This window comes from Camelus ferus, chromosome 3, assembly GCF_009834535.1.
Source record: "Camelus ferus isolate YT-003-E chromosome 3, BCGSAC_Cfer_1.0, whole genome shotgun sequence".
Lineage (NCBI taxonomy): Eukaryota > Metazoa > Chordata > Mammalia > Artiodactyla > Camelidae > Camelus > Camelus ferus.
This window is the reverse complement of record NC_045698.1, coordinates 34,891,077-34,903,159: the sequence shown is the minus strand read 5'-3', so window position 1 is coordinate 34,903,159 and position 12,083 is coordinate 34,891,077. Positions and strand designations below refer to the sequence as shown.

General features: G+C 42.7%; 1 protein-coding gene across 1 annotated transcript in view; it reads left to right on the top strand.

The window, feature by feature from the left end:
* The window catches only part of ARL15 (ADP ribosylation factor like GTPase 15), a 372,954-nt gene that overhangs the window by 131,528 nt on the left and 229,343 nt on the right, over positions 1-12,083 (top strand). Inside the window, exon 2 of the mRNA XM_006185922.3 lies at positions 4,113-4,257. Within this exon, the coding sequence (XP_006185984.2) occupies positions 4,113-4,257 (145 nt within the window). The remainder of the gene's footprint in view (positions 1-4,112; positions 4,258-12,083) is intronic.

Here is a 12,083-nt window from a genome sequence, read left to right as displayed (position 1 = left end):
CCCTGCTGCAGGTGAAGGTTAACGGTTGTGTGTCTTTAGTGTCTTGGGTTGTACTGGAAGGGGCTGGTACATGTGGAGGCTGCTGTGGGCCGAGGGAAGGGAAGTAGCACACAGTCTGGGCTGCATGGTGGGCTGCCAGGCCCTTGCGCAGGAAAGCTAACAATCTTTTAAGATGCCTTAGGAAAATGAACATGCGCCTACCTGTATGGTACCCTTGTCATAGCATTAAGCATTCAGCTGATGCCTTATAACATCCTCCTAAGGAAAGGAGGTGGCTGAGAGTGTTAAAACGTTGCTGGTGAATGGTGGGGAGACTGAAGCATGGGTAGGTTTGTCGGCCTGCACAGAGTTATACAATGCCTCAGTGTCTGGCCTGGGAATGAAGCCTGAGTTTGCCGCTTGCTGTCAGGACAGCCGACGGCATTGTGTTTAGCATTGTACACCAGTGAAAAGGGCTTACTCTTAACAATGCATGAGCTGCTTTAGGAGACAGACACAATGAACTTTGGTACAGTATAGTCTAGAGGCCAAAATGAGTAATTTTAAGTAAATTGACTACGAGATCCGAAGCTTCATTAAGTTTTAAAATGAAAACCAAGTGAAAACTCTGTACAGTTTTTAGGAACTGACTCAAAACAAAATACTCCCATTTGAAGTAGCAGAGTTTTAAAAGTCTCATTTTGTGGGCTCAAAATCTGGTACTATTCCTGTTAACTGTAGGATTTATTTATTTCAGATACTCAGAGTCTGTGACTTAGGTGATCCTGCCTTATAGTAATTGTCAATCTAACCTTTATGCTTTTTATGTTCTGAAATGTCTTATTGCTGTAGCCTGTGGTTTTGAGGGGAGGGCTTTGCTATATTCAGATTTAGTTTGGATTCTTTCAGAATCATTGAAAATAGCCTGAAATTCAGAAAAGAGATTGAGGGGAGAGGGGAGGTGTCATGTGGTAGGTGTCTTTACCATCTGCATGGTTGGACCTATGGGGCTAGAGATGACGTCACTGGGGAGAAGATAGAGGTGAAAAAAGATGAGAGTGGAGTAGAATGTCACTGCTAAATTGCCTTTTACGTCAGAAGTGTCTTTGGTGACCTAGGATAAAATAACAGGTGATGCAGATATTAGTGGGCTTGGCTGCAGAGTTTTTACACTCTGGATTAAAAAAAAAAAAAGCATGAAGATGAAATTCTGGAGCTTTTCATCACAAGTATATTGAGTAATATTGCCATCTGAATAATTGAAACTGAATAATCAGTCACCTGCAATTTCATTTTCTATTTAAGATTGACGATAGTCTAAGCCAGGGCATTTGGGATGGTCTCTTTCCAGGAGCTAGTTCAGGGGAATTCTGGCAGATGAGCTGAGCATGAATGGGGGTATCCAGAGCAGGAACAGGGTATTTCCTCTCTTCCCAAAACAAAGATCAAAGCAGCCCAGTAAGAGAAACCACTCTGTGAGTGACTAGTGGTGGTGTCTGTCACAGTTGAACTTGGCAGAACCCTCCTTAGTGAAGAGCTACTAGCCAGTCTTTGAAAGAATACACACATACATCTGACTCTCAGAAAAGCTCTCATCATGAGTCCGGGAGACTTGTATCTTTTGTGGGTGAGGAAAAGTTTGCAAAGAGTCAGACAATAATCAGCCAGCCTTCTTACAAATCCCGGATGCGATGGATTGGCATCTAGAAGGCTTTTTATAGTTGTAAGTCATTAACCTTGTAGGAGAGGCAAAATGGTACTCAAGTTAGGCCAAAGAAGAGCAACAAATATGATGGAAGAGTGGGAGGGGCTGCTATATGAAGGCAGACTGAAATAATTAGGACTCCTCAGGCTTGAAAAGACTGAGAAGAAATATGATTAGAGTTTAATAAATCCATGAAGAATGTGTATTAGATGATCATAGAATTTACCAGAAGTAGACAGAGCCTCTTAAAAGACGAGAAAAAGTGAATTTAGGACAAAAAGAAACTCTAGCACACCAAAAAAGTAGGTCCTGCACATCAAAACCGTGCTTTTGGGAACTGGGCTAACTTCTGGCATTGAAGTGAAGTGAAAAAGTCAAGGATTTCTCTTATTTTAACACTATTTTCTTGAATCTTTATAGGGGGAGTGGGTGGCCAGAGAGAGCATGGATCAAGCTTCCTATTAGCCTTTTCGTTTTCTTTTTCTTTTCTTAGATTAAGTTTAAATGTCATTCATTCATCGTTCAGCAGTTATTCATTGAGGTTAGATTCTGTGCCATGTTCCCTGTGAAGCACTAAGGATACTGGGATGAAGATGGATAGATAAGGTTCCCACAATCTGGTGATGAATAAGAAACTGTAATAGTCTATGTATGAATTCACAGACTGTGAGAGCTTGACACGAATTGCTAATATACTCTTAGCATAAGAGCAGGCGGCCATGGGGAAGCGATGCTTTAGCTGAGACCTAAAAGCCAATGAGGCGTTCCCGACCTCATTGCCAAGAGTTGGGTTGGGGGAAGAGGGAACAGCATGTGTTGAGTGCCTTGAGGTGCAAGATGGTCAGCGTGACTGTAACTGGAGGTGGGGGAGTGAGAAGGAGAGTGAGAGGGGAGTCATGGGGGATGAGGCTGGAGGGGTGGGTAGAGCGGATGCTGGAGGGCCCTGTAGACCACGATGATCGTAATGGCAGCTACGTGGAGAATTGAGGGGGCATCAGTAAGTGGACTGGGACCCGTGGAAGGATGTTGGTGTTGTCCAGGTGATGGCAGCCTAGGCTGGAGAGGGGCAGACAGACTCTAGAGCTTTTCAGAGAGTGTAGGCACGGGACTTACTGACTAATGTAAGTGTGAGAAGTTGGGGAGAGAAATACTCAAGCTTGATTTATGAGAGTACGACAGCCAATCAAGGCTCAGATTTTACCTGAGTAAGAAGAATTAGCACAGGCTTTCTATAGGTCTCTTCTCTCGTGATCTCCAGATGAGCCAAAAGTCAGTAGGTCTGCCTCCCTCTCTACCTCCCTGCCTCCCTGTCTCCCTCTTTCTCTCTTGAACCTTTCAGGGCCTAAATACTTCAGTCTCTACAAGCTGGCACATGGATGGTTCCTCATAAATGGATGTCAAATAAGTTGAAAGACCAAAACCTACACAAGTGATTCCCTGTCTCCCAGATCCCCTGGTCTTTAACTCTTGCAGAGCAAACAACTGTTCATAGTACTCCGAGGTCAGTGGCCTGAAACAAAATTGAACAAAGATCAAGATGGCGGTGATAATATACAGGAACTCTATTTAATGAATTTCCAAAGTGTTTTATTTTGAAATAATATCAAAGTGTTGTGAGACGAGTGCAAGGACTTGCCTGTAGACTGTACTCAGCTTGTCCAGTCATGAACATTTTACCACATTGGCTTTATCTCACTTCTCACCATGTAGATGTGGTGATGGAGGTAGAGATTTAGAAATGCTCTTAGCCAGTTAATTTCAGGCATCAGGACCCTTCCCTTCTAAATACCTTACTTGTCTTTCCTCAGGACGATGATAATTTTTATGCCACCACAGGGCAGTGATTAAATTCAGGAAATTCAACCTTACACAATACTGTCCTTGCAGTCTGTCATATTTAGTCTGTGTTCAGCTGTCTCCTGTCATCCCAGCAACATAGGTTGTGATGTTTTTCCCCATCCAATCCAGGGTTCAATCCAGAAGACGTTGCATTCATTATGTCTCTTGAGTCTTCTTACCCTGGAACTATTCCTCAGTCTTTCTTTGACTTTTAAGACTTGGAGATTTTAGAGGAGAGCAGACCAATTGTCCTGCAGAATCCTCCTCAGAATGGTGGTGTCTAATTTCCTCCTGCTTGGATTTGGGTGGTGTGCTTGGGGCAAGAGAGCCACGTGATGAGTTGGTGCCCCTTGCAATGTCCCCATCACCGTGGGAGGGGAGCTGGGAAGTCTGCATGTGTCTCACTCCTTGGATGTTAACCCTGATCACCTGGGCAAGGCGGTCTGGTTCTCTCCACTCTATAAAGTCCCCTTTCCTCCTTTGAGTGAAGCTGTTATTTAATTGTTTCCCCAAACATAGTCATTTTGAATGTTACCCAGTTGTGCATGCAGTCTTGTTTGAAAGAGCTGTGTCTCCCCTCTCTTGGCAGTGTTTTCGAGCCCTCTGCTGCAAGGGACCGCCGCCAGCACGCCCAGAGTATGACCTTGTCTGCATAGGCCTCACGGGCTCTGGCAAGACCAGCTTGCTGTCCAAGCTGTGCAGTGAGAGCCCCGACAGCGTCGTGTCGACTACAGGTGGGTACCAGCCCAGGTCCTCGCCCTCGTCTTCGTTGCCCCCAAGACACTTTTGTTTCCTCTGCTGTCGGTGGGATCCCCTCATTTCACTGAAATGCTTCACAGTTTATTATGTGTTTTTAGACCCTCTGATTCTCAACCTAGACATAAGAGAGGCTTTAATAGCATCAAATTGCTGTACCCTCTGTCCTTCTAGTTGGTCGTTTAAGTGCCACTGCATGAGTCAGGCTCAGGAGAATGTTGGTAGAAAGTAACCCTGAAACCTGGAATTCGAGTACTCTGCCAGAGTGGGTTCATCTCAGGCCCCCTGAGTGTCCTTCTGCCTTGAAGCGTCACCCTGGCCTCCTCCTGTTGGTCACGCGCGCCCTACGTGGTACAGATGATAGAGTCTGAATCTTCTCTCCTCAGCATTTGCATCCGGAGCATGGTGGGTGCAGGGACCGTTGATCAGGTGTACCATGTTATTACCTGAGGTGACTGAAAAAAGTCAGTCTGGGCAGTGGCTCTCAATCAAGGGAGATTTTGCTCCCCTGGGGACACTTGGCCATGTCTGGAGACACTTTGGTCATTACAGCTGGGGGAAGGTGCTACTGACTTCTTTTAGGTGGAGACCAGGGATGCTGCTCAGATCCTGCAGTGCATCTGCCGGGTCCCCACTGTAAGTAATGATCCAGCCCAAAATATCAAAGTGCTCCAGAGAGCTTTTGTCACTCCCCAGCACTTGCTCTTTTTCTTCTGAAAAGTGAAGCAGTAAAGACAGGTGTTAATTAGAGAAAACAACGGAAGAATAATTGTAGGAGATGAAAACCAGAGCTGCTGTGGGATAACCAACAGGGAAGGAGTGGGGTCAAGACAGTGTCTGGGAAAGTTAAAAAGGTTATTGATTCAGCCAGATTTTTTTTGAGCACCTACTGTGTGCTAGGTCCAGTGTTAACAACTGGAGATAAGCAGTGATCCCAGCATTCCTGGAGACTCAGTCTATCAGCCACATAGACATTAAGTTCATGTCCAGAAATACATGAAGGAAGAGGAATGATCAGTTTTCCTTGGAAGAGGGAAGGGAAGGATGATGCCCGATGGAGTTTTCTACATTGGATCTTGAGGACAAGCAAGCCTGGCAGACAAGCAGGAGCAAGAGGCTGAGCTGGGAGAAGAAGGGATTTGGGGGCAGAGGGAGAGCTTGTGGCAAGGCAGGGGCTCAGACTGCTACCTCTGGGAACCACACTTCCGTGTGGCTGCAGTGCATAGTTACTAGAATGCCAGGCGTCAAATCACAAGACATAGGCAGTGGCCAAATCTTGGCAATCCTTTTATACCACACTCAAGAACTTGAGCTTTGTCTGTAGATAGTGCAGACATCAGAGTGTTTTAAGGAAGCAGAAACTGTATGATCTAATGCCATTTGGGAAGCATCACACTAGCCATGATGTGGAGGCTGAATTGTGGGACCCACTGTTAGCCATTAACTAAGGCAGTGACGGTGGTGGGTGGGAGGGAGAGAGGAGGGAATAGAATGGATGTTTATTTGAGGGCTAGGATTGACAGAGCTTGGTGGCCAGTTGGGTTTGGAGGGTGAGAAAGAGAAAGAAGCCAAGGGTGATTCAAGACCTGGCTTGGGTGGAGGGTGGATGATGGAACCATTAACTAGGATTTCCTAATAAGAAGGAAGAATATCGATGACCAAGAGCCTTACATCATTTCAGGTCACGTTTTGCCACCAAATAAGTTCTGGGAAACGTGCAGGCTTTGAAAGCTTTCCAGAAGTTAGAATTGTAGGTAAGAAATTGTGTACCTGTGAAGAAACAGAGACTTAGCTTGATTAAAGGATAAGGAAAGAGTTAGGAGTTCACGATGACTTTGGAGACCACAGTGAGGATGAGCAGGGCTCAAGTGTGTCCTGTTGCATGAAGCCGTTTCTAAGTACCGTCCTTTCCCCTGGAGGGAACTGACCACTCCCTGTTCCCCCACTGTGCAGTGTCTGTCTCTCTCCCATTTAGTGCCTGCAACACTGCTGACACGCCTGCCTCCCCAGCCTGGAGTGTAGGCGCCTAAGGGCAGATAGAGCATCTTATTTAGCTTTCTGTATGCAGATCCCGGCACAAGGTTTGGAGGTAGTTAAGATGCTTGTTGAGTGAATAGGCAGACCGCAGTAAATGGAATCGGTGTGTTTTTACATAAAATACCATACCTCTGTGAACCTCATAACAGCCTTATATGGTAGGTAAGATTCTTTTTCCACATTCTGTCTTTAAATCATTTGAGGCTCAAAGGTATGGTGATATGGCTTTGGTCACCCAGCTAGTGACAGAGGTGGGATGGCAGTTCAGGCCTTCAGATGAAGGTGAGTGGTACCCAAGACTTAGGATTTCTGATGGAAGTATTATTTTCTGGTTGCTTGTAAAATTGTGGATGTCTTTTGAGGAATGCATTAGGTTATTATGTAGACTTCATTAACTGAACAATTCTTGTAAAACAAAATAACTTCCCCCAAAAATGTACGAGTAATACAGGTATACATTCTCCACTTACCAGAGGTGTAAGCAAGAAGTAGTATTGCTTGGGCACAGTTTTGAATTACACTGTAGAAAGTTATCTGTAAATAACTTTACAATTTATTATTTGTAAATTACAATATGTTTTTTTTTTTCCAGTTTTTTAATGTTTCCCTTTTACGGGAACCAGTTGTACCATTTTCTGATGAATTAGATACTAAATTGGCGAACATTTTGAACATTGAGCCTTCTGTGAGTTGTCTTTATTCTGAAACAGGCCCAGTGCCTTTTTGCAGGCCTCTTTGGAGGTCTCAGCCATCAAGAAGTTTACACCTGGGTTAGGATTCTAATGATAAACAGCTTACACTTACTGAACATTTAATATATGCCAGGTGCTGAGACAGAATATGATACATGCTCTACTTGATGGTGTAAAAATGAAAATTTTAAGAGTGATCATTTCTCATCTGGGGGATCAAAGAAGACCTCGTCTGAGTAGGGCCTCGTATGATGGGTAGGAGCTAAGCAGAGACGAATGGGGGGTGGAGAGTAAGGATGGAAAGTGCAGAGTGTGTCTGGAGGAATGTTAGTGATCTTACTGGGTGGGAGCCCACGATGCGGAGGTGTGGGAAGTGTTGTGACCCAAGGCTGGAGACTAGAGAAGCTGTTGGGAGAAACAGTAGTGTGGAGAGCTGATCCAGCAGGAACCATGGGAGTGGGGCATTAGAGGCAGATGTGGTTGATCCCCTAAGAGTGACAGTGATACTGGCAGATAGTGAAGAAATGGAAAGAAATAGGACTTCAGTTTCTAGCCTCGTGATTGAGTGAATTATAAAAAGAGAGGAGAACATGATGGACAGTTTGAAGATAAATGATAATGAGTTCAGTTTGGGACATGCTAATTCTGAGATATTGGCAGGACTTCCAACAATGATCCAAATGCCAAAAGGCATGCTGACTAGAGAGAGTTTGTAGCTAGAGATCTAGATTTGAGAGACAACTGAACTGTGGATTGCTGTGAGATTGTTGAGGGTTGATGGGCAGAGAGGGAGGAAAAGAGTACTAAGCACCAACTATATTTCACTCATTCCTTCAGCATTTATTGAATGCCCGTTACATGACTGCCGCTGATACAGTCACTGAGGCTGCATCAGTGAGCAAAGCAAACAAATACCCCTGCCATTTGGAGCTTCCGTTGTAGCATCTGCACTAGATAAGGAATCTAAACCAGTCAGTTGTATACAGGATCATAGAAGTCCAATGGGACCAAGAGCTCAAAAGAACCAGAGTTAAGTAATATAAACCAAAGCCAAAAATCTGAGAGAGGGCCATTGGATGTGTTGACAGTATGGTCATTAATGATCAAAAGTGCAACAGTTTCAGAAGAGTGTTGGGGTAGAAACTAACATGAAACATGAGAGGGCGGTGGGCAAGCAGGAAATGAGGTATAGACTGTCCTTTTCACTCTTTGGCCCCTTGGCTAAGATTGCACATAGATTCCTCTCTTAAGAAGGTAGTCTGAAACTGAGAAAGCAGTGGCAAGGGAGTTTAGTTTTGCAAGGGAAGGTGCCACATGAGCATGCTAGTGGACAGGCATGTAAGGGTGGTGATCAGGGGAGAAGGAAACATCAAAGACATTAAGTAGAGGGCAGGGAGTGCAAGAATGAGTAAAGACTTCTGATTCTGGTCAAGACAGAGGAGCTAAAACTGGCTTAACCTCCCATCTGATATAACAACAACAACAACAACAACAACAACAACAACAACAATAAAACCAGACAAAATATATGAAATGGTTTTCAAAAAATTGAATATCAAGCATCAAGGGTTAGTCATCCCTGAGAGATGAGAAACAAATGAGTTGAGCCCCACAGTCGCCTCAGCTTACTGCCTGGAGAGCATTCCCAGGCCAAGGCACAGGTCCAGGGGGAACCAAAGTGGAGCTCAGTGGACTCCTTGCATTGGGGAGATGGAGCTGAGAGTTGGCGAGATTCGTGCAGTTCCAGAGGAGAGAGAGCTGGACAGAGAGAAAACCCTAGAGATCTGCACAGGGTCTGCATTGTATCCATCAAAGCATTCAGTGTCTGCACATGAGGAAACTATTCAAAACTAGGGAAGTGACCATAGGTTGGAAAACATATACGGTCTTCTGGAGAGGAAAATTAACATGCAAAACTATGCTTTAGTTTTGAATTGAAAACTGGAAAAGAACATGCAAAAATAACAATGGGCTTTCTTAGTATGGTTGAATTATGTGTGAAATTTTATTCTCTTATTTCTCTATTTTATAATGTTTTGATTATATCAATCCAATTAAGAATGAAATATTTGTTGGAAGAGTTTGGAACAGTTGAAAAGGTAATATACCTTGAGAATTGGTTTCTTAAAGTGGAAACATATCACAAGAAAGGTATGTCCATCCAATTCAGCAAGGCAAGAATGCCTGCTTTTTCTTCAGAAGTAAAGGGAATTCAAACTTTATTGGATTGTTAACTTCAGCAATCTTTTACTTTGACATAATTTTTAAAAGATACTTAAATTGTCAAAACTCAAAGGGCCAAGAAAATCCTGCAAAGAGCAGGTCCTGCTGGTAGAGAAAAAAAATTGAGTAGCTTACACATTGGTCTAGAAACAAAAGTGAACTTTGTCCAGAGTGAATTCCTTGACTGTATCTGCACAAAGAATTTGTTGATAAAAGGGGTTGTTAACCTGTAGATTACACAACATTCTCTATTTTTCTTTTTAAACCAGAGGAATGGAATCTAAAAGTTTAGGATAATATATTGATGTAACATGGAGAATAACCTAGAGAAAACGGAACACTTGAAATTGAAAAAGGTTGAAAATCTCTTCTCGGGATATGTATTATTATACTTGAAAATTTGTCAAGCTGCATGTCATTTAGTTAAAATAGAAAACAATTATGATAATTTGAAAGAAATACAGGAAAAGTTCATGAAAATGTGACCAAGATGTTTTAATAACTTTAGTATTAGCTGCATATGTGTTAAAAGAAATGAGTTAAAAAGTTAAATTTTGGTATCTGCTGAAGGGTTGTGTTTTATAAACGCTGGTAGATTAAATTTCCTTTTATGATGTTGAAATCATATTTAGAAGAATTTCACTAGACCGTTATCCAAACATCACAAAACTACCATGGTGTAAATTGTATCCTTGGTCCAAGTCACGGCCACCAGATCGATGGAATGTCTTTCTCTTAAGCCCATTGTTAGAGTGACCCAGGAACTTCGGAAGCGCACACCAAGCACCTGTGTACCTGTGTGCAGACTTGTTTGTGTGTTGTCGGTGGTGGGGGAGGTTGGAGGATGGCCTGTAGGTCCAAGCAAAATACTCATGTGTTCCACACAATGAATAAAAATAGACTAACCTCCCTCTCAAACCTAATTTTGTTACTATTCCAGTAATTCTTTCCCTGAATAAAAAATTTCAAATCCATCTCCCTTGTATCACAGGCTTTGTTGGATTTGAGGACTAAAAGACAAAAACTGAAAGTCTATGCAAACAATTATTTCCCCAAAGAGTTACTAAGTCATATATTTATTAAAATTTGTGGGGTTAAATCTTAGGGGAGGTTTCAGTCTTACTAATGTAGCTTAAATAGGCCAGGAAAAAATGACTATGTAACTTAGGCCTTAGCCATCAGATTGTTTGAATGGAGTCGGGAGACCTATTCATGAGGCCTTCAGCCAAATATTCGAGGCCATTGACAATTGACTTAGTTGTTACTGTTACTTCCTCCTCCTGGTTAAATATAAATAATGGACCCCTAATGTTAGAGGAAACTTTAAGAAGCTAATCTAGTCCACTTATTTTGCAGATGAGGGATTCAAGGTCTGGAAAAAATAAGTGGCTAGTGAGTCTAAGAGGTGTGGCTAGGACTTCTAGGTGTGTCCTTGTCACTTCAGCACACTGACTCCCTGTGAAGAGCACCAGAGGATGCTTATTTTTTCAAAGAAGCAACAGAGTGAGCACACTGTTATGGCTGAGTCAGTTGGACATTTTCCCTCTGCTCCTGAGTTCTTGGCTTTATTAATAATATCTGTAAAAAAGTACTCTCCTAACTCATACTATTATTTTTATTCCATTTATTCCATTAATAAGGCAATGTAGTATAGACCTGAGAACACTTAGGTTGGTTCTTTGGAATGTTTATACATAGGAGGGAAAATAAACTGATGGGTTTACTAGGCAAGTGTGTATTTTTCCAATCTGCTCCTCTAGTGTTTAGGTTCAAAACTGGACAAAATAGTGTAAGCTCTCAGCTGGTTGGTATACGGAGGAAGGACTATAGTGTGGAGCTCTGGTGGACTCTGGTGAGGAGACCTGAGTTCAAGTTTAAATATAGCACTTAGTCCTTTGGGCCAAGCACTTAACCTTTCTAGACTTGACTTTCTTCCTGGAACGGTAGTTACAGACACTTAAGGATTGTCATGACAGGTAAATTCAGAAATACAGTCGTCCCTTGGAATCTTAGGGGAATTTGGTTCCATGACTACCCCCCCTCCAGCGGATGTCAAAATTCCATCATGCTTTATGTAAAAATATAGTATTTGCATGTAACCTATACACATCCTCCTGTATGCTTCACATCATCTCTAGATTACAGATAATACCTAATAGAATGTAAATACAATGTCAGTGGTGGCCTCTGCACAGCAAATTCGAGTTTTGCTTCTTGGAATTTCTGGAAATTTTTTCCCAAATATTTTCAATCTGCAGTTGGTTAAATCTATGGATGCAGAACTCTCAGATATGGAGGGCTGACTATAAATATAAACCCTTAGCATAGATCTTTAAACACGTATTGAGATCCTAGTATGACCTAGCAATGGCATACAAGATACACTATACACTGTTTCTCCATTTTGAATCCTTGCAGTCTAGCCAATATGTAAAACATAAAACAAATAAACCGATATGTAATTAGCCCTATGAAAGTCACGTGGGAGAAATACTGAGTGCTAGAAGCACATGGATCCTATTTCAGGACAACCAGAGAAAGCTTGCCGGACAAAGTGAAGTTAAAACACCACCTGAAGGCTGAAGAGTTTGCCAGAAGGGTAAAGAACACACACTTCTGGAGCAGTATGTGCAAAGGCCCTCAGATGGAAGGAACATCTCTTGTTTTAGGAACTGAAGGATATAAAGGAGAGGGAGATGGTACAGAATAAGCCTAACAAAGGAAAGAAATACTAGACTATGTAGGGCCTTTTTAGGTGTTTCCAAATATATCATGAGGAGTGAGAAGCTATCAGACCCTTTTGACTGGGGGAGTGATGTGAACAGGAGTGCATTTCAGGAGGATCACTTATG